At 36.6% G+C, this 23,777-nt stretch overlaps 1 protein-coding gene across 8 annotated transcripts in view; it reads left to right on the top strand.

The window, feature by feature from the left end:
- The window catches only part of tp63 (tumor protein p63), a 42,740-nt gene that overhangs the window by 17,462 nt on the left and 1,501 nt on the right, over positions 1–23,777 (top strand). For 2 of the 8 annotated variants that reach the window (XM_082137309.1, XM_082137305.1), the window contains 10 exons: positions 5,714–5,962; positions 14,062–14,248; positions 14,347–14,462; positions 14,907–15,016; positions 15,123–15,247; positions 15,512–15,594; positions 16,473–16,597; positions 21,586–21,728; positions 23,378–23,528; positions 23,634–23,727. In XM_082137309.1, the coding sequence (XP_081993435.1) occupies positions 5,714–5,962; positions 14,062–14,248; positions 14,347–14,462; positions 14,907–15,016; positions 15,123–15,247; positions 15,512–15,594; positions 16,473–16,597; positions 21,586–21,728; positions 23,378–23,528; positions 23,634–23,727 (1,383 nt within the window). Of the gene's footprint in view, positions 1–5,713; positions 5,963–14,061; positions 14,249–14,346; positions 14,463–14,906; positions 15,017–15,122; positions 15,260–15,511; positions 15,595–16,472; positions 16,598–21,585; positions 21,729–23,341; positions 23,548–23,633; positions 23,728–23,777 lie in introns of all 8 variants that reach the window. The other 6 variants (XM_082137302.1, XM_082137306.1, XM_082137308.1 and 3 more) reach the window with 4 other exon arrangements.

Here is a 23,777-nt window from a genome sequence, read left to right as displayed (position 1 = left end):
AAGTCATGTTTGTTTAACTGCAATAATGGATTTTACAATGGCTTGTGGGTGTGAAAAATCAGATGTGTGTCTACAAATAAAAATCAACATGTATTGCTTTAATGGTTTGCCTTGCTGCTGTTTTGTCTACGGTGTACTGCTCTCGGGTTGAGTCAAGGTATTTGGCAAATAATGGATTTGTCTAAGATGGTTAGACTGATAATCTTGTTTGTATAGAACAATAGGCTGCGACTGGGCAGTTTGCTTTGAGAAAGTAAGCATGGAGTCTACTTTTACTTAACCTTAATATTCCTTGTATTGTTACTTTTGCTTACGAACAGTTTCAGAATTTTTTTTTTAACACGTATACAAATAATTTTTTTACTTTAATGGGTTAATGGGTACAATTGCACTTAGACATCCAGAAATCATTGTATTGCTATATCAGGAAAGAAAAAGAAGATTAATACTTTAAGCCAATATAATTGAGTGAGGTGACAAAAGGATCATGGTTTCACAGCTAAGCTTGAATTTCGTGTCAGGTTGCTAATGTGTTTTCGAATGGTCATGGATGAAAGTTAGCGAATTTCTGAGTGTATTTTGTTGAACTGCAGTAAATGCCAACACTGAGACTTCTGTAACACTTATATGTGGAGAGCACATTTAATCGTTTCCCAAAATGATACTGTTTTGACTTTTTAATTTAATTTAATTTTTTATATTTCTACAAATATTTCTAATTTCAAAAAATTCGGTTGCATAATTTGTCAACTGAACTTTCATACAACTGAGCGATCTTTGTACTGTTACAATATAACGCAACTTAAGTTTATAACTTGAGTGTTCTAAGCTATCTAAGATAGTGGCCGGATCTGTGTTTGTTCTCTAAAAGCACCCCCATTCCTTCCTGACAGGTGGTAGTTCAAACTGTGATTTCAGTGCTGCCATTCTCTTGCACAAAGCTGTTGTCAACACAACACCGTTAGCTCAGAGACAAACCTGTTGGTAGAAACACAGTCCGGTCACCCCAATCCCCCCCCCCCCCCACCCCCTTGTGTTTTTAAAGCTGTCTTTAGGTAACCAATCCACTGCCCACACAGCTTTGATTAATGCTTTTAAACGCTCCGTCTCTCACTGTCTTTAATCATGGTAGGGGTTATGGGTCCGTTACATGCATGTTTTGTATTGTAAGAGGAGACATGGAGGTGCAAGGAATTTAAGCCAAATGAGATAGAACTGTGTATGTTTTGATTTACCACAAATATGTTTTAAATGATGGTTGAAATATATGAAATTAGCTATTTTTAAGCTATGTTCTTTGGAGAGGTTCCTTAACTTTTAGGTTAGAGTTGGGTTTAGGTCTTTGAGAGCAGTTTGGGCCTTAAGATGTGCCCATCTTTCTCTCAGAAAAGGGTCTTCAGGTTAAACTCCCGCTCGTCTGAATGATAGATTGCGGAGCCGCTTTGAAGAATGCGTGCATCAAAGTGATCCTGAGAAGTCTAGGAATTGCAATTGTTTTAACTGTGGTGGATACAGATACAATCATCTGCTCTGCCCAGCCCACTGGGTATGAAGTGCGAAGAGAGTAAGAGCAATCCCACCTAACCCCCCCTCCACCTTCTTCAATTTAGTACTTAATGCTTTCTTCCCCTGTGGTCACTCATCAAGGCCTCACAGATGTTCTCAACACCCATCCCGGGTTACAAACTGCCCAGGTCACTGGAACACACCCAGGAATGGCAGCCATTTCACCCCCCCAGGCCAGGGCAGCCTCAGCTCCTGTCACTGCTCTTGAGTAAGGAGCCCTCATTTTGGTCTCAAACTCAAGACTTAAGTAGCTGTTAGAATGAAGAAGCAGTAATTTTGTGGTTTTGGTCATTAGGATACTTTTTGTGGAATCAAGAACCAAGACCGGTAGCATTTAAGGCTGAAAATCAACTGTACTGCTGGCTCTTCTGACACCTGTCAACAGCACATTGTTAAAAGATGGAATGAGTTCTTTGGAATTTCTTGAAGACTGACATTGCAGAAATGAAAGCAGAAATCTTTACGATTTGCTCTCGCTAGAATTGTTTCTAAGAAACTGATAATCACTAAACATCCATGTGTGCATTTAGGCACAAGGGCAGCAGTGGAGAGAGTTTTGTTTGTCAAAATATTATTATTACATTTACATTTATGTGTTAGACAGAAACTGTTATCTAAAGCGACTTATATTGCATTCAAGATAATTGAATTACATTTTATCAGTTCATGCATTCGCTGGGAATAAAACCCATGACATTGGTGTTGTTTGTGTCGTACTCTAAAGTTTGATGTATTATATTATATTATATTATATTATATACATTTTAAATTTAAACTCTGCAGAAAGGTAGATTTCCAGAAGAAATAATTTGAGGATCCCAACTGTACAAAGGTCATATCAGCATATATCGTGGCATTTCAAAAGCTCCATCTTGTTATTAAAGATTGCACCTGCAGCCTTTTCTTTTGGAAATCAGTCAGCTTTCCTTTAAATTTTTGTTTCTGCCCATTCCAATTTGTTCATCAGCAATCAATGCATATTGTTCAAACTTTCAATGGTGTTATAAAAGACCACCATGGCCATCTGATTTATGGCTCTGCTTAAGCATGCACACATCCCAGGGGCTCACTCTCCTAGGAGGTTATAAACAGGGTGGTATTTTTAAGAGCAGCTAAAGCAGTTGTTGCATTGTGGAAGAGTATTTAATAAAAAGGTGCTAGAGAAAGTTACACACTGATCAAAAAGGTGGGCTATATGCTAAATAAAAAAGTTATTGCTGGATGTTTTGTCTACACAAACTTGTTGAATTATGATGGTGTATCTCCTCATAGCATATGCACAGTTGGTAAACTTTCCCTCTTTCCCCTCACTTTATTATGAGTGCTTCCTTCAACATTAATTGAACAGCTCTTATGATTCTTAGAAATTAGGAAGTGTGGGTAGTTTCATACATGTGACTTGTACGTTAATGTACGTTGTACATATAGCCATATGAAGTTACCCTTTATGATTTATTTTAACGTACAAGTCACATACACAACTACCCACACTTCCTAATTTCTAAGAATCATAAGAGCTGTTCAATTAATGTTGAAGGAAGCACTCATAATAAAGTGAGGGGAAAGAGGGAAAGTTTCAGTTTACCTCAGTAAAATGCTCATTCTAATAAAATGATTATAAAATTATTCCACTACACTACATGAGACCAGTTTTGGAGCTTTTACATGTTTTGATGATTTCAGCAGTGAATTCCTCTATACCCTTTAAAACTTACAACTCTACTTTTTCCCTAGAAACTTAATATTTTAGGGTATTCTTTTATAGCTGCATTGCTTTTTCTCTCTTTTTTTGATGCTTTTTGTGCTTGTGTTGATTGTTGATAAAGCCCAACTTTAATTATAATTTTAAATGAATGCTAATGTAGTGCTAATGGCTTGGAGCAGACGGTGCACTGCCCTAGACCTCTGTAGTGGGATCAGACACACAGACTGACTTGCGTGGTCTTACTCTCTTTAAAAGATTCCATTATGTCCTAATTGCTCCATTGTAAGGACGTGTGTGTTTGAGAAGTTCTGTTGAGGCTGGAGGGTAATGCTCTAGTGTTTGGGTCCTCTTTGTGTGGGTATGTGTGTCTGCTCTTACAATACGCTTCTTTTCATACACCAATAGACCTGGTCTATTGTTTCTTTAGACAGGCTCTTAAAAGCCAGAGACTCATTGTTTCCAGGAGGCTGAGCAGACTCGTGGCGTACACACACACACACACACACACACACACACACACACACACACACACACACACACACACACACACACACACAATGACCGACCCCTGTCTGTACAGTGCAAATGGCACTCTCAGGTGTGTGGGTGTACAAAATAGGCTATTTATAAAAAACATTTAAAAACGTTAAAAAAAAATTATTTCTAGACAAAAATGAATTATTTTAACACATGCATTAGTCCAAATGAATGGACGCTTTTAACATTTCTGGGATTCTCAGAAGCAGAAGTCGTCATAGTTGGATAAACTTCTATAGTAGTGTACAGAAACTACGACAAATATAATTTGCGTGCTCCCATTTGCCCCAATAGCAGAAATCCATGATAGCATTTTGATGACTTTCCAAAAGAGATTGATTATGTTTGTCAGAAGAGAGAAAGATCAAACTTGCAGTCACTCCCTCAGCCGTTGTTTTAGCAACACGGACATGCAGCATCATTAACCAGTTTTCTCTACTTTAATGCCAAGAAAACACCAAGTATACTGTTATAAATGTAATTATTTTATTTTTTTTATGAAAATATAAAAGAACTTTGCTATATTTATGATGTAATAACTATAGAAACACGTCATTACAGTCTGCGAAAAGGGCCCATCTTTGTGGCCCACAGCATCAGGAGAATTTTATGGAGAGGGAGTGAAAAAGAAAGAGACAGGAAAAGAGAGAGAAAGGGGAGAAGCGTGCAAGCTGGACAGCTGTCTCCATCCATGCCTGAAATAAACAAGGGACTCGGTTGAGATTAATGACTGTCTAAAGAGCCACACAACCATGGCACCTCATCCAGGAATGTGGCGTATATAAATGGAAAGGAATGGACTGGAGGAGTGGGGCTGGAAAAGACTGGCTTACCTCCAGAACATTCTTCCTTCTCTCAAATGACAGTCATTTTAATTCCTCTCTGCGCCTTCACTGGAACAAGGCAACAGGAGCCGTGTGAACTGTGTATCGCCCATTCACTGGCCGTCCCCCTGCCTGACCCCACCTTCCTTTGTTATTACTGCATCTTCCAGTTCATTTAGTGTCTTTATTCATTCCTACAGAGCCCACCCTCAACATAAGAGCAATTAAGGAGTGCTAAAGACTTAATTGGTCCTGAATATGATGGTTGTTTACATTGTAAACGACTGCAGTTTCACACCTATAGAATAAAAATCACTGGGATAAATTTAGAAGTAGTTCATTTTGAGCTAATTAGATGTGTAATATTAAGACCCTATTTGTTCCTGTTAGATGTTAGGCTACTTTCAATTCCTAGGTTTAAAATTAATTAAAAAAATGTAAACCAACGGTTGGGTTTGTCCATATTGGACTCAAACAAGGGTTGAAACAACCAAGCATTTTTTTTTTCTTCTTCTTTTTTTTTTTTTTTTTTTGAGTTTGTGGTTAGTTGTGAATCATTACTGAATTATGGTTTCCAATAATTTACATAATGTTATTTTTTAGATAAAACTCTTGGAAAACATTTGAGTGAGAACTGAAAATTTACATCCAGTAAATTAATAATAGTTACATAATGTGTCATTATTGTGGTAATCCTTCTCATCTGTCAGGATTGACATATATGATGCTGTTATAGAAGGACAAGTACTGCCTTTCTTAATACAAGTACACAGACAGTGCTGTTTGATGAACAGTTTGAAAAAGTGCATAACCTCTTGGGTCATAATTCTCTCTGACTTGTGCATACTGTACAAAGACTTATTTAAGTCTGCCAAGCACTGGCTGATATGCACATCATCTGTTTTTCTAAGCCCACCATTACATCATAGCCTGATGTATTAACATCAAAAGAAGCTGTATTGTGGCAACAACTCATTAATGTTTTGATGAATATTGTGTCTTTGTTCATGTGACAATACTAATACCATAAACACTTGAAAAGATTGTATACTGATAAAAATACTCCCTGTTTTTCCTCTAGCCACAGTATACAAGTCTGGGGCTTCTCAACAGCATGGATCAAAATGGTGGCTCCACCTCCACCAGCCCCTACAACAACGATCATGCACAGAACAATGTAACGGCACCATCACCCTATGCCCAGCCCAGTTCCACCTTCGAAGCCCTGTCTCCATCACCTGCCATCCCATCCAACACAGACTATGCTGGCCCACACACCTTTGATGTGTCCTTCCAGCAGTCCAGCACAGCCAAATCAGCCACCTGGACGGTAAGTCATAGCAATTGTGTATATGTGTGATGGATGTGTGACTTTTATATTATTTTTTATATTATGAAATGAAATATTGCTAGTAAACTACAGACAAAACCCATTTATACCATTATACTCTTTATTTACACCCCTCCCCCCTTACACACGCAAACAAACAACAACAAAAATCTAATTTTATTCAGATACCTTTTATTTATGGGGTAAGGGATTAGAGCCAAACCAATAGAGAAAAGAGACCATGTTGTCCCTTAAATCTATATTGGGGTTAAGTGTCTGTCTTTAGGGAAACAACCAAATATTTCTGCACCAGGAAAGTGGACCTCCTGCCCTCTGGTTATAAATCATCTATGTATGGCATTTGGAGTGTTTTGTTGTGTTATGACAGTGTACTGTGGTTCTCTGTTACACAAGGACAAAGACTCTGTGATGTGCTTATTAAAGCAGGTGATTTCTGCTGTCAAGGGTTCTTCTTCCTCTAGAAGGATAGTCAAGTTTTTGTCTGTCTGAACTCTGCTTTAGGCACTTCTGTGAACTATATGAAAGTTGTCAGTTACAAAACTCTCTCTGGCTGAGAAAAAAAAAGCCACAACGTTTACTGCACAATACTTTCCGTCTTTTTGAAGATTTTCTCAAAGTCAGTTAAAATAGGTACAAACATAAGCAGTTATAAACAAAAATGTTAAAAAAGTTTTATTTTTAATCAATAAAATGCATTATCTGATTAATGCTTGTACGCAGTAACTCAATTTTTGAAAATGAAAAAATTTTGAACATCTAAAAATATTTAAAAAAGACGAAAGGAAAAAGGTCCACAACTGACCCCTGCTGGTGAGTTGTTACTTTTCATAGACCGCTATGTCCACATAGCGGAAACAATGCGCATCAGTGAGCATTACAGGAGCTGTGTCACTGTCACTTTGTTTTTCATAGATAGGTGTCACTCCTTTATAATCAAACCGACTAAACTTGCTAGGCTAGTTGTAGCAGCATGGGAACAATCCCATCAGGCCACTAAGTCTGTCAACTAAAAAGTAAAAAAAAAAAAAAACTGGCTTTCGGTTGGACAACGCACTCTAGCGGTTGCTAGCTAGTTATAGCTAATTAAGGTCTTGTCGACCGTGTCTTCACACCGTTTCTTCATTATAATTTTTTTGCTGTGTTTTATGATAGCAATAACAACAGTTGTTATTTTTGCACTAAAACATTTATTTCTGACAAGGCTAACCTGAGCCCTTCAATGGAAGTTATTTAATCACAGACATTAAATCAGATAAATGTCTACCATTATTTGAGGTTAATTGATCCCAGCTATTATAAACCAATGTCGTGTTAATCTTGAATTTGGCAGATTGTGGTCCTGAAAAACCAGTGAGTCAGTTGCGGTAATGTGTTCTTATATCTTTGAGTAAACAAGTTGAGCGGAGATTGGTTTGTGAGTTGCTCAGTGCTCATTGGCTACAGTGCAGTGTGGGATTGTGACATTTACCCTTTTCCCACAAGATCCCTTGTCATCCTCACTTCTTGACTTCACCAATACAGCAGCAATAGTCAGACACCTCAGCGTACTTAGAGAAGACTTCTGGGTGTGAGAAAGACACCACACCCATGGTTGTCTCATTTAAGCTGTCCCTACTCATTCTCTTCACTGTGAGAAACGGAAATATGAATGCTATGAAGAGTAGCTCATCTTTTAATTTAATAACAGTTTAGCAAAATGAAAGGCATTTTCTTAAGTTTTATGTAACCCACGCATGTTCTCCATACGCTCAGTCTAATCCTGCATATATTGCTTCCTTGACACACACCCACACACATATTTCCTGGCATTGCATCCTACCGCTCATCATTTACGGGAATGCTTTTGCAATCCTGCTTTTTTGTTGATGTCAATGATAAGACAAACCATTCATGAACCTTTTTTGTTCGTTTTCAATTTTCAGAGGAAACCCATCCCCTCAATCATTTTCAGTTAACTTTTTTGGCTGGTGTTCGTTTTGTTTGATGTTCTTTAGAGCAGAGCCTCCATTTGCATTTTACTGTCAACCTATCAACGCATCCAACGGTACGGGCACAATTTTGTTTGCCCATTGGTTCACCTGTATAGAACGGCATGACCGAAGGAATGCGACCACTAGAGTTGTTGTCTCAAGAAGTGAGCTAGGGATTAGAAGAATGGGTCAGTAATACTCGTGTAAATACTCCATGCCTTCCCCCTGAACCCCACAGTGCCAAAGGGGCTGTTCCCTACTCAATGAGTAAAGCTTTTCGACTGCGTCTCTCATAATGCCGCAGGACAAGGAGATGAGAACGAGGATAGAAGTTGGGGGAGGACAGACGCGTTCAAAGAGATGAGTGTTCCAGCGAAAGGTGGCAAGATACAACTTGTCCATGGAACATCTGCAGGCCCGTCCCACGCCTCGTGAGATGGAGCTCAGACTTGTTTGTGTCAACGAGCTTGTCGAGACTCGTCTGACATTGCCACGTAAAGCCCTAAAACCTAGAGCAAGCAGAGGAAGAAGAAAAGGAGGGAGAGGTTAATAAAAAAAATAAAAAAAAATCTGAGGTTGAAAAGATTTTTATGATAGGGAAATGATTTCTAAGAAAGGCGTACCTGGAAAAGCACACTTCTCTGACAGGTTCTGTTTGGAGATTTGTTGTTCTTGTTGTTTTGTATGTTTTATACAATGAAAGATTACCTGTGCTTTTAAAGACCATGCAAGAAGTACAACTGGACTGAGTCAAAGAAGAGATCAGTCTGTCAGCACCAGTATAGCGACGCGTCTGCTTTAGCTCACTTGCACGATCATAATCTCCATTTTCTCGAGCAGCCGAGATACAATGGATCTCTCTGAAAAGGCTCGGCATCTACTTATTAGACGTGACCTTAAAGCCCACCTTTTGTGCGACACCTTCAGACCATAATTGATCGAGAACAGAAATTCAAACACCTTCATTTTCAGCAAAAGAAGAAATAAAGGTAGCTGTGAGGAAAGAATTTGGCAGCACTCAGGGGGACCATTGAGCAAAACTAGGGGAAATCCAGCATAATTACACCAAAGCTTGTCACACGTTTTCTGGGAAAGATCACATTTCCAGAGCATATAATTTAATCACAGGGCATTAACTAGTGCCAGGAAGCATTGGGGGCATTTGTTTACATCACTCGAGAAAGTATGAAGATGATGAGGGTAGTTTGCAGAACAATCTCCCTCCAAATGCACTATGAAAAGAGTTACTGATTTTGGTTTGAAAACCAGTTGCATTTAAATGTGGATATGCACCTTTGGCTTCATCCTTTTTGTGCACAAAAGGGCTGATTTTCACTTTCGAACCAGTTGAAGTGAATATGCATAAACACCATGCAAAGTTTTCAGGCATGAACTTAATCAAAAGTTAGCAAACGTGCAACACAGCAAACAATTGTTTCCCATGTATTCTAGTGTAAAAAGCATGCCATCATGAGTAAAGAGCAGTTTGAACTCTACTTTACCCTCAACATTTCTAGCATGAAATATATTAAGCACAGGTAATGGGCAATGTCCTGTGAAATTTGCCTTTGAACAGATAAGCATTTTTCTGTGTGTAATTAGGATTTGAGTGTAGGGGGTGCAAAAGTTTTGCTTTCCAAACTCACCAAACAGGTGTTTTTATATATTTTTCCCCGCTGCGCCAAAAGTGGGGGGTGGGGGGGAACAATTTTATTTCTTTCCCAATGATACAGGTTTTGGAAGAAGCAACAGGCGTGATAGTACATGTCAGGTATGAGGTGGGACAAGACCAGAGGCGCCAGAGCGTTGGGCCAACCCGCCCTGCCATGCTGAGACACGAATACAGCCTTAGCCCGCAGCCCTGCTCTGCTCAAACACACACACTACAGCTGCAAACTTGTCACAACATGTACAGCACTGTATGTGTGTGTGTTTGTTGTATGTGTGATTGTAGTTTTACACATAAATCTCTGTATGTGTAAAAATCTCTTGACTGATAGTGCACATCATCAATTTCAAAGACATTGAAAATGATTCAAGAAACAGTTTGACCATATTATCACTTTTTATTTTATATTTCATTAATTAACATTTTAACATAATTTTACAATAATTAAAGGCTGCAGGACAATAAAGGAACCGAACAACCTTAAATACGGTGCTTCATTTCAGTCATTATTGAAACAGAGCAGATTCTGCACGTTTCCTTTAGGCTGACTGTCAGCTAACAAACTGCAGAAGTGGTCTGCAAGAACTAAAAGATCACTTTAAAACTACCATACCAGCTTTTTAGCATCTTGCAACTGTAGTGTAGAATTCTGGGTAGCACTTTACAATAAGGCTCAATTTGTTAACATTTGTAAATGCATTAAGGGAGTCATGAACTAACAACAATGTACTTTTTACTACATTTATTTATCTTGATTAATGTTAATTTATAAGTATACTTATACATCAGTGTTGTTATTGTTAAATAAAAATAAAACTATTAAAAATGTATAAAATCTGAACTAAAATAAAACATCAATAGATGTAAAACTGAAATTTAGAAATTTAGCCTTAAAATAAATAAGTTGAAGTACTCAAATTAAAGCTAACTAGAATGATTAAAAAAAACTAATAAAAATGACAAAAGCGCATAACAATTTTACTTAAACGTAAACTAAAAAGAAAACTGAAATTATAAAAATAAAGGTTAAATCAAAATATCAATAAATACTACAATAGTTTATAAATAATAATGAAACAACAGATATATTTTAACACTGTATATATTTAACATAAAATGTATGAATGATCATGAAATAACAATAATATGTTTAGATATGAAAATTAACCTATAAATTCATTAAAAAATATTATTCATTAATTATAACTAATGCATAATGTTGACAATTTGAACTTTTTTGTAAAATGTTATGAAGCTCCTTTTCTGTTCAAACAGTTACTCTAACCTTTTTGTTCCATTCCCAAGCTGTGTAATTCCCATTGTAGCCCATGACTGGAACATAATTACATGTTAACACCACTGTGCCCCTCCCTGTAAAATAGCCAATGCCTCCAATTCATCAGATCACTGTGTGGCCCTACCCTTTGTGTATGTGTGTGTGTGTGTTTTATGTGTGTGTTTTTCCATCAGAAGCGGCTCATTTGGCCCTAAGCAAACACGGGAGCCTCCACACATATTCGCATTCTGAAAATGTGTTGCTTTAGGGCTAGAATTGGTATTTCAACTGCTTTGTTTGTGTGGTGAGTTTTGTAGGTTGAAGTTTACGATGTTGCAAAATATGTAAGAATGGTGTTTGTTGTCAGTATGTCATTTATATCTGTCTCTGGCTTTTTTGCTGGGCCTCTGTGTGACTGACCCTCTGGCATTCATGTCTACATTCATTGGTCCTAGAGGATCTTCCCTCTCCCCTTCTCTCACTCACCTCATTTAAATGAATGACAGGAGCGTACGGGGCATATCAAGTTGGGAGCAGAAGGGCAATTACAGTTATTTATCTTTCTTTTTTTATAGAACACCTTTCAAATAGTGCGTTCAGTTCACGCACAAAACACCTCCATCAACCCTTGGTGAAGGCACCCTGGCCTGGTGCTAATTTAGTCAGAGCTGAAATGGGTCAAGTCAGTTCTGAGAGTGCAGATGATGAGTGAAGGTGCTGTATGCTGTTGATTTTCTGATGAAGACATCACCAGCTTATGCAATTGATATGACAAGTCAGGGAGCCGAAAATATAGACTGTACAGACCTATTTTCAGCGTAGCTGACATTAAAATTTGTCAAAAAAGATTCAGTTAATGAAATAAGTCATAAACTAACAATGAATTTTTGTACAGCATAATATAAATTATAATAATGATATATGTTGAGCAATTTATTAATTTATTTTAAAAATATATGGTTAAACATTAAACAGTTTATAATGTTAATATACTATTATTAATTCATAATATTTTAATGTTAATTTGTGAATTAAATAATGTGTATTTATGAATGTTTATTAAACCTGTTAAAAATGTATAGTTATATTTAGAAATTAACATTATACTAGATTAGTAAATGCTGTTAAAGTATCTTGTATCCTTTACTGTGGTCTTATTGTATCAGTAAAATCATAGGCCGTTTGGGGAGGCAAATTCTTCATGGATTATTCTTTTCTTTTAATGGTGTTTTTTTTTCCCCTACATCATCCAGTTTGTTCTACCAATTCCTTCAGGAAATGGCCAGGATTTGTGTGTGTGTTTGTTCTTGTCAAGATTGTGTAATACTGTGAAAGCTCACAAGCAGGTGTTGGGACGGGCTCCTCTCATTGGAACACTTCATATCAAAAGTTAATAGAGATGGAATTTAATGTAACATTGTTCTTCAGAACAGCCCTGGGCAACGTTCTCAGCCCTTTTTTTCTTTCTTCATCTTCTTCACCTTTTCAAATGAACTTGACAGGAAAGTTTTCTTCACAGTTATTTTCCATGTACTTGATACGCTTCTTTCAGCACAAGAATTCATTTCAAAACTGAAAAGAAAATTATGGTCTGTGCTATTTTTCTTGAAAAAGAAGTGATGTGCAACCAGCCATTATTATCTACAATACAAAATCTATGGCATACCATTAGGATTTGCAACATTGATGGTGGCTGAGGGGTGATTTGCAGTTGTCACAATGTTGGCGGTCACACTTTGTGAGACTGTTTAATCGCGTCGATTTTTTTCTTTGACCTATTGTGTGTGGTGAGACAGTATCTTAAACACTTGATGATGCTATAAGTATGAGTAACACCTGAGTTTTAGCCTGTGGTGATGAGGATGATTCAAGCACACTGTGTGATGCAATTGTGATTTTTGTGGTCAGTGACACAGCACATCAAGCTGTCATCAGTGATGAAGAGGATATTGGGAAATACAGTTGTGATTACCTCATAAGATTTCTGTTTAATAATGATATGTACAGTTTGTTTTCATGCATTTAAAAAACAATAAACCTAATTAATGAAACTCCAGCAGAGCCTGCTTCTGTGTTAAAAGCCATTCTTACATAAATTGTTGATTTGAACATGACAATTTATATAATAATAGTATAATCAGGGCATGACATTAACACCCACCAACCCACCAAATGCGGGTGGATTTTAGCAGTGGGAGTCACTCCTACTAGACACTTTGGAGGGTTGAAATATGTATATATATATATATATATATATATTAAAAAAATATATATTTATATATATATATATATATATATATATATATATATATATATATATATATATTTTAATTTTTTTTTTATTTTTTTTACTGTAGTCTTTTAAAAATGCATCTGAAATAATAAGTGCAATGTAGTGTCAAAAATATATACATTTTCAAAACATGTTATGTCAAGCCTTGAGTATGATTAACGAATTAGACCATTGGTTCTTAACCAGGGGGCCTCAAGCAAACTTCCAAGGGGTCCTGATTATGACTTAACATTTTTAAAATATGACAAACAAGCTGAAAAAACAAAAAAACAAGTGGGGTCTGCAAATATTGTGGACAGTGGGGGGTTAAAAGAGTGGAGAACCGCTGTTTTAGACACAATTCATTCTGTATGAACAAGGACTATTAAGGGCATTTAGGATTTAAGCTTTTCATTGCTCCACATCAGAAATATTATAGTTCAGGGTAATATTTTTTACATCAGATTTCTGCAACAAAATGGTTCCTGACATCTTCATAGATTAATAATGCTTCAGGTGGTTTAGAAAGCATATCTTAGTGTGCGTTGTGTGCTTAAACACAGGTATATCTCAACCCATGACAGCTGTAGGACAGAACCAGAAGTCCTGCCGCCGAATACCAGCTGCTATTCCCTTTAAAGACAGTTATATGGCGCTTATTCCACTAAACGGTTGCCAAACTGCAGCTGTTTTATCTCTGCATTGGCTGTTTAAGAGAAAGACATTCTTTACATGAACATTTTACAAAAGCTCTCAAAGAAAGCAACAAATTTTGCATAAAAATGTGCTTATATTGTAGAAATAGGAGTGCATTGATATTACAGATACTTAAAGCAATTTTTGGTTGTTTAAATGGCAGTTGCTAACCACACTCTTCTGTCTTTTCTTTAGTACTCCACAGAGCTGAAGAAGCTGTACTGTCAGATTGCCAAAACCTGTCCCATTCAAATCAAAGTCCTTACCAATCCACCTCAGGGTGCAGTTATACGGGCCATGCCTGTCTATAAGAAAGCTGAGCATGTTACTGAGGTGGTCAAACGATGCCCGAACCATGAACTGAGCCGAGAGTTCAATGACGGTATGTCACTCTTCTAAATTTATACCCTAGAAATGTGATTAAATGTGTTTTTAATCTTCAGCTTGGTGATATAATCGACTGACTTTTGTGTTCATTAGGCCAAATAGCCCCACCCAGTCACCTGATCAGGGTGGAGGGGAACAGTCATGCTCAATACATGGAAGATTCCATTACTGGGCGTCAGAGTGTGCTGGTGCCTTACGAGCCCCCTCAGGTGAACACACACACACACACACACACACACACACACACACACACACACACACACACACACACACACACACACACACACACACACACACACACACACAGACACACACTGGTATTCCTATCATTATGAGGACATTCTATATGCATAATAATTTTTGTACTGTACAAACTGTATATTCTATCACCTATACCTACCCATCACAGAAAACTTTCAGCATTTTTAAATTAAAAATAAAAAATCACTTATTATGGTTTATAAGCTGTTTTCCTTGTGGGAACATAGCATAGGGTTTACAAGGTACACACACACTGCTCAGTGAACCTGGCTCTCCCTACATACCCTGCACACCTGAAATCATTCCTAACAGATGTTAATTTAAAACAGCATAACAGCTCTACAGAAATGAACAACTGTGTGGTGTATGACATGGTTGTTCCTCATTAACAGGTGGGCACAGAGTTCACAACCATCCTGTACAATTTCATGTGTAACTCCAGCTGTGTTGGCGGGATGAACAGACGGCCTATTCTTATCATCGTCACTTTGGAAACCAGAGAGTAAGACAATTTCAAAACGCATTGGATTGTACTGAATAAAATATCGCTAACTTGTGAAGAACAAAAAAAGGAAAACATGTTTACATTTCTTCATTGGTCTCTCCAGTGGTCAGGTTTTGGGCCGACGGTGTTTTGAGGCTCGGATCTGCGCGTGTCCTGGACGTGACCGCAAAGCTGACGAAGACAGCATCCGCAAACAGCATGTCAGCGATGGCACAAAGAGCAGTGAGGGTATGAAACGCCGTAAGTAGTGCTGGGGGCTGGTGACTGGGCTTCATCTACCACAAATACATTTGCATTGCATGTTTCTTACTCCTAGGTTTAGTCCTCTCACCTCTATAGATACTGCATGTCCTCTTGACCAGACAAACACAAACAAACACACACACACACACACTGCAACTTTTCCTCCTGTTCTGTGCTTTAGCTCCGCATCTTGTGCTTGCAGATTTTCTTTTGCAGCTGTTTCACTTCCTCTATCTCTGTGTTCCACAGCTTTCCGCCAGGCCTCTCACCTGTCTCAGCACCCCTCCATCAAGAAGCGAAGATCCACCGATGAGGAAGTGTTTTGTCTGCCTGTGAGTATCTCTGCTTTGTCTGTAATATTCCAGCATCAGATTTTCGGTTATTTATTTGAAATAAAATATAAGACTTAGTTCACACAGGACTTATTCTTGCATAAGTTTATACAGTTTTATTTTTATTATTTTTCAATGTAAACATACACTAGGTGGACGTCTTTGAAATGTCATCTTGGAACCTGTTGTCTTCCATTCTGTTGCTCTCTATTTAGCTATTTTTGAACACGACAATTGGTCCTAAATGAACAGTCCCTCACTCGATGAGGAAGAGTTGTTAAAACTTTCTATGAAGCCTGCTTATATAATGCATTTTTGCTTTATTTATGTTATATAACCCATTAAAAACACCAAACTACATGTTACCTTGTGGTATAATGTGCTACTTTTTAACTGTGAAAATTGAATCATACTTAGGCTATGTTTTATAACTGTTCTGTTGTGATAACACTTAACAATAACTTATGAAAAGATAATTGATAATTTGTAAATATTAGTAATTAGGTATACTGTCTATCAAGTAACAATGAATAGTAATTTTAAAGCATTTTTTAATCTAGGTTTTATATATTTAATCTAGGCATATATATATATATATATATATATATATAAATGTAGTATTTTTTAAGTATTTTACATATTTTAAATTGCATATGAACAATAGTGTATTCATAAATTAACATTAATTTAGATTAAGAAATGAATTATGATTACCTTTACAATGCATTAAAACCTGTTAAAGTCATACTTCATAAAGTGTTACAAAAAATATTTGATACTGAAAAGATAATAAATAATAAAGAAAAAATAAATGTAAGCATAATGTAAGAGTCTGACAATCCAGACTTATCCCTCCTCTCTTCCTCTCTGTGCTTCAGATTAAAGGCCGTGAAATCTATGAGATTTTGGTGAAAATCAAAGAGTCTTTGGAACTCATGCAGTTCCTCCCTCAGCACACTATTGAGTCATACAGACAGCAACAGCAGAACCTACTGCAGAAACAGTGAGTACCTTACACATGCAGAAAGATTCCCTAATAAAATGGGGGTGATTCTGCCTCATTGGAAAATTGAGAAAAACAATAATATGGGGAATTTGATCCTCAGTTCATCATTTTTTATAATGTGACTAGCCACAGCAAAACTATAGGCAAGTACTACACAGTGCTAGCAAGGTCCACCCACAGATTTATATTTGTGGCAGTGTGTTTTAATAACTTGATCAACCTGTTTGCTTTCATTGTTTGTGATTGCTCATTAACTGACTGTGAACTGACTTTGCAATTTCAGTTTTTTGTTTTTTTGATCAGCCATTAATTTCCTCCTCTTATGAGGGTTTCTAGAGTGCAAACACTTGAAGTTAACATGGCAGTTTAATTCTCTCACACTGATGATACAATCTTGGTTACAGCGTGAATGTATGCGTTTGGATTGCATCTGCATGAGATTTGTGTTGTGCATCACTGATGATGTGATGTTAAAAGGTTAGATCTTAATCAAATCCTGCTGTTATGGTCAGCAATTTACATAATATTAGCTATGTTTTGCATTCTGCTTGGCTTCATATTAAGGGTGTACCTTGCTTTGATTTATTCAGATTTCTTCACTGTATAATGTTAAGATTTCCACAGAAATTTCCACAGAAACAAGTTTATACTCTGCAAGCACATTTTCATTGGTCTTCATGGTAAATGCATATTTAGTCTGCCCTTAACCTTTAGCATAATTTCCTCATAAGCACATTCTGTACCTGCTGTAATAGTGCTCAACAGAGGGGGAGGGAGAGACCTGTCAATGATTCCTTAAATGTCACCCTTCATTAATTAATGCTTTTGACAGCTTCTCTGTTGACAACAGATGTCTGACAAATAGTCTGACAATGACAATAACTGATGTCTGGCAATAAGAATTTAAATGTCAATGATTGTCTTCCTGTAAATTTCCTTAAGACCGTTTAAACCATCCACACCCAACTGAGCTGTTCAGTGACGTCAGTTTGTAGGTCAACTGGATTCGCCATGGATTCCCTAGGGAAGTTCTAATGGGTTTCCAGAATAGCCTTTTTTCGATGTATGAGTAAAATAAAGATTTGGTTACATAATCTCACATATTTTTGGCAATTCTATATTATAGGAAAAAATGTGAAAATCCTTTAATATTAACCACAGACCATATTTACTTTTAAATAACAGCCATACTAAAAACCCATAGATATTCCAAAGGGAACCAATGGCTTAAAAATGCTAATTCTCTACTGAGTTTTAGAACTATAAACTGCTCAAACAGCTCTAGTGTGAGAAAATGTGAAAGAAAGTCTGTTGATTATAGGGTTCATTTGTCCCCTATGTACAAGAACAAGGAAATGTGCATCGTTTGACTCTCCAAAACTATATTTTGAGTAGCCTGTTAATGCAGTACACATCGAAAGCATCCCTGTCCTGATTAAATAGGTAGATAGTTTATTTAACATTTCCTGGCACAAGTGTGGTTTGACCATTTTCAGCTTTGTCCGCATGCTGTTAATTCCCTCTTCTTTCATAAATCTGTTTTTCTAACTATATCATTTTCTTTCTCTCTGTTTTAAATAAAGCTCCTTCTGTCATAGATTCAGTGGGTTGGTCGTTTTATTTTGTTGATTTCCTTCTTGTTCTTTCTCACTGTCTCTAAAGTTTAAATACTGAAATTACTTCCATAGTTGCATCTTACTGCCATCTTGTGGAACGATTGTGTGCATGCTAAAAGATGGGAAAAAATAAATATATTTATCATGCATCATAATATCAAATATTTCAACATAGTTTGATGTGCCTTTTTTTTTTTTTTTTTGGTTGACTTATATCTTTTAGCACCTTTAAATCACATAATGTAGTTTTATTTAAATGAATGAGGCTTTGAAGATTTGTAGATGCATGTTTACATTGAATCCCATTTCTTTTAGGCTAATAGTCTATATTATTAAAACTTAATATATTAAATACATTATGAATCATTAATATTATTATATAATTCCAGTTTGATTTACCAATCATTAACTGCTCATCACTGTGGTCTCTCTTTTATTTCATGATACAGTGTAATATCTGTTTAAATGGTGTCATCTTTTTCATTTTTCCTGACATTTTGTTATTCCTCCACCTCTTTTTCTCTCTTTTCTCCTCACATCTTCCTGCATTTTCCTGTCTTTCTATTTCTCACTGTCTATCTTTGATTCTTTTCTACAGTCTGATAAGGGCCCGTTTGCGCTCTGAGCTTCTGGACCCAATAGGTGAGCAGAAGAGGCGCTTCAGTGCTTCCTGAAAATAGGAATCCCATTCCTCCTCCCTCAGAGCATCCTTCGCTCATCTATCTCCATCTCTTCTTCATCTCATCCTCTACCCCTCAAGGGGCTCCTTGTGCTTCTCCAAAGTGTCACCTGTGGTAACTCCTAGACTTTTTACATGCCACAAATAGGTTGAACACAGGATTTTGTTTCTACCACCTGAAGACCTCGTTTTAAATGTGAGCTCTCAAGTGAAGTCGTTTTAGATATTTTTTGGAAAGTCCATTGCATGATTTTGCCCCTCCAAAAGTGTATTATCCAGACTATGGCGCTTGTTTATCAATTGAAATGATCCGTTTGTGTGTTAAATTTGCTTACACTCAACGTACACTCAGATTTAATTGCATTAGTATTGTTGTTCAATAATCTGAAGTGTCTAAAGTTTCTTAAAACATTTCATTTTTCGTGTTTGATGTTTCTTAAAGGGCCCTTGTGACTGAGGCGGCTTGTTGCCTCAGCATTTACTATGATCTGCTGGTATTGCACAGAAACCCATTGCACATAAACAGTATAGCAACTTGTCAGCTGACCACCTTATTTCTCTCTTTCTCTCTATTCTTTCCATCTGTTTTTCTTCCTTCTATCTCTCTAAATAATCCTGAATGTCGAAACTGACCAGGAACCAAGCACACACCTTTTTATGGGACTCATAGTTTTTCTTTAAGCTCTTGATGATGGTTTATCTTAAATAGCTTTTTGTTTTTGCCTCTGTCTTCATTTAATTATTGGAGCTGGACTCATTGAGTTGTCTATAAACGTGGGGGGATAGACTTTATTGATGACTGAATTTTTATAATGCTGGTCATGTTTTGTAAAGTGTACTGCTGGGCAGTTTTTTTGTGCGTTTTGTCTTGATTATTTGTGCGTTTTCTTAAAAAAAAAGTATTTCCTGCTATGTACATGGCAGTTAAGAGTAAAGGAAGTGAATGCTACAGTGTTGACAGATCCTTTTGTTGTTTCATATGAAAATACTGGTTGTTGTATTCTCAATGGCTCTTGCACTTTTGTCAGTTACTACTATTCAATAAATAACTTCTCTGCTTTTGTGGTCCTATCCCTACACTTCCTCTTTAATCTCTTTTCTTTTCCTTTATCTAATTTTTTCCTTGAATTGTCAGGGCCTTTCAGTCAGCAGGGCATTTCAAAATATCAATGAACTGAAACACCTAGTGTTTTTATTATACATTATGTGAACAAAGAAAGCAACATATGCAAGTTAAAGGGTTAAACCACTCAAAAATTTTTACTCACTCTAGTCACTCCAAATCTGTATTTTTGTTTTTTTGTTCTTATATTTTTATAAGAATAATATATATTAAAGAACATAATTATTAAAAAAATATATATTTTAAAGGAGCTGTATGTAAGAAATGTATTTCAATTAATCATAAAATGGCCCTGATATGTCACTAGACATTAAGAAATCATGTTCATTTCAAATACTTATATCACTGACAACAGTAGTCCGGCCAGGATATTGTCATTTAAAAAGTGAAGTTGCAGCCCTCAACTGATGTTGATGTTGTCATCTTATGTTTTGGCCTGATGCTCCACCCTCCGGCTATCTACCAATCACGAAGTCAGTAGTGTTTCGGCATCGGGGTTGCCAGCTCTGCTCTAGTTACCACAGCTACGTAGCAGCCTACGTTCCTGCTGGATCCTGCAGCCTATCTGGCAACCTCGAGTCAGGGGGGAGGGGGAGGGGATACACCGCTCTACAGTAATTTGAAAGTGATTGCAGTACCAGTTTTGGCCACAATCTTACATACGGCTCCTTTAAAGAATGTAGTTAAAGGACAAGTTCGGTATTTTACACTTAAAGCCCTGTTTTCAGATCGTTTCTGATGAAATACAATGGTTAAGATTGAAATTTGGACAAATGCTGCTGGCCCGAGAATTTTCGGTTTCTGTGGTAGCACCCCCCCCCCCACCTCCACAATGGTTGCATAGGTGCACTGGAATAATCCTTCCTAAAACGCATTAAACTTTCGTTTACAAAGACGTGAAACTCACCGAGTGGTCAGGGGTGTTCACTGATATGCTCACACAAAAATCGCTGCAAAAGACGCTTTCCAACAGGTTTTATCGTAGTTTTTCTTCCAATACAAGTCAATGGAGTTGGACAAAAACTACGATAAAACCTGTTGGAAAGCGTCTTTTGCAGCGATTTTTGTGTGAGCATATCAGTGAACACCCCTGACCACTCGGTGAGTGGGAGAGTAAACTATTTTTTGTTTGGCTGACTTAACCCTTTAACAATTAACAATAAACGAGTCTTATATGAGTCAATAAATCAGTTTTTCCCCCTGTTGTTCCTATTGTTAATTTACATGACATATATGTGTAATATGGCATTAAAGGGTTAAGTCAACCCCCCCCCCCCCCCCCAAAAAAAAAGAAAATCTTTTTTCTCTACACCAGAATTTATAGATTTTTTTTTATACATGTTTATACCTCTATGCTGAGAATTGCAGAACAACAAAAACATGTTAGAGACCTTGAACAAAGCGTCCAAATTTATAGAAAACATTTAATCATGACAAGGCAGCACACATTTAATATGTCTGTATACGCCTACGTGAAGAGTTCAGTAATGGGTCATTTGGACATCCACTATAGTTTAGGCAAATATCCAATGACAGTATCAGAACCTGTACTTTCTTTCTCCCTCAGGAGCTCTCTGCCACCCCAACCTAACTTCGGTTCCAGCTCACCCACCCTCGGCAAGAACAAGCTGCCATCAGTCAGCCAGCTCATCAACCCCCAACAGCGCAACACACTCACCCCATCCAGCATGGCTGGAGGACTAACTGACAGTAAGGACTCTATTTAATCATCTGTCAAATGAATAGATGCTTACAGTCTATCTACAAATGGAATATGTTAGGACTAACAAAAGATCTTATAATCAATGTAAAGCAATTTCTGAAGTTAATTTTACATGCGAAAGTGTCTCCGAAACCTTTCTCCTCAGTGAAGGAGATCCTGTCTGGACTTGAGAAACTCTCAGTTCTCAGTGTCACTTTGACAGACAGTTTCCTTTTAAAATTGAACTAGATCTTTGTGGGACAATCCGCCTTCCCTTCGGCACACTGTCAAAATTTACTTATACATGATAAATACGCATTGTGAAGTGTGCCTCAGGTTTCATGTTTTCTAAAATCACCTAATGCATATTTGGTGCCCTCAGGTGTTAATGTAGAGTAGAATATATAGGCTATAATAATTGCGGTTTGTGACAAGGAAATATAACATACTTTTATTTTATTGGTAACACTTTACAATAAATGTTAAAATAAATTGTGAACATTAGTTAATGCATTTAGTATCATGAACAAACAATGAATTAACAAATATATATAGGCCTATACTATATGTATTATCAATTAGTTTGGGATTTAAGAACTCTTATGTTCACAGAGGCTGCATTTATTTGATCAAAAATATTGTAAAAATCATTAATACTGTGAAATGTTAAGCGGTAACACTTTACAATAAGGTTCATTAACATTAGTTAATGTATTAACTAACATGAACTAACAATGAGCAATACTGTAAAAAGTTACAGTATTTATTTATCTTTGTTCATGTTAGTTAATAAAAATCCAGCTGTTCATTGTTTGTTCATGTTAGTTCACAGTGCATTAGCTAATGTTAACAAATGCAACCAAGTAATATAACGTATTACTAAATGCTGAAATTAATATTAACTAAGATGAATAAATGCTGAAGAAGTTTGGTTCATTCTTAGTTCATGTTAACTAACTAAGGAACCTTATTGTAAAGTGTTACCATTATTATAGAGTAAAAGAATATTGAAATGTTTTTTTTTGCAGGATTCTTTGATGAACAGATCAAAATAAATAATAATAATTGTATGGTAGCGTATCACAGTTTCCACAAAAATATTAATGAAGCAAAAAAATAAATAAATAAGAAATGGCAATAAGAAATGTTTCTTGAGCATCAAATCAGCATATTAGAATGATTTCTGAAGGATCATATGACACTACATTAATGATGGTGAAAATCCAGCTTTGTCATCACAAGGATAAATTACATTTTAAAATATATTAAAATAGAAAATATATATTAATGTTCTTTGCAAAATTAATGTAATAATATTTCACAATATTATTGTTTTCACTGAGCATAAGAGACTTTATTTTTAAAAATCGTTATGATTCCAAGCTTTTGAGCGTGTGCGTGTGTGTAATTTGAATGAATTGTTCATTGTTAATTCATGTTTGTTCATTATATATTCATGTTAATTTACAAAACTTGAAATGTCAAAATTGTATTACTATATGCAGAAATGATTATGCTGTAAAAGTATTTTTGATTGTTAATTGGTGATATCTAATGCATTAACTGATGTTAACACATTGAACCTTATTGTAAAGTGTTATTTTATTTCCCTTTTTTTGAGGTTTATTACAGTCTCAACACTTTCCCCTCCCTTCAGTGACCCCTCCGATGATGGGCGGCCCTGTTCCCATGAACACGGACATGAGTGGCCTGAGCCCCACCAACCCCCTGCAGTCTCAGTTACAAATGGTGCCCTCCTCTCACTGCACACCTCCGCCACCCTACCCAATGGACAACAGTATTTCCAGGTACACAAATACACTCGCAGTAAGTCTCTCTAAAATGGCACATACGTGAAAGGGAAATGGCGTTATTGTAGTACTGTTTAAAAGCTTAATATCTGTCAATTGCAGTTTCCTGTTGAGGCTGGGTTGTTCAGCCTGTTTGGACTATTTCACAGCCCAAGGACTGACCAATATCTACCAGATTGAGAACTACAACTTGGAGGTGAGGAATTTGCCTTTCTCCTTAGTGTCTATTTGTCAGGTGTCTGTTTA

The sequence above is a fragment of the Leuciscus leuciscus genome (assembly GCF_965113295.1).
Source record: "Leuciscus leuciscus genome assembly, chromosome: 14".
Taxonomy (NCBI): Eukaryota; Metazoa; Chordata; class Actinopteri; order Cypriniformes; family Leuciscidae; genus Leuciscus; species Leuciscus leuciscus.
This window is presented reverse-complemented; position numbering and strand designations above follow the sequence as displayed.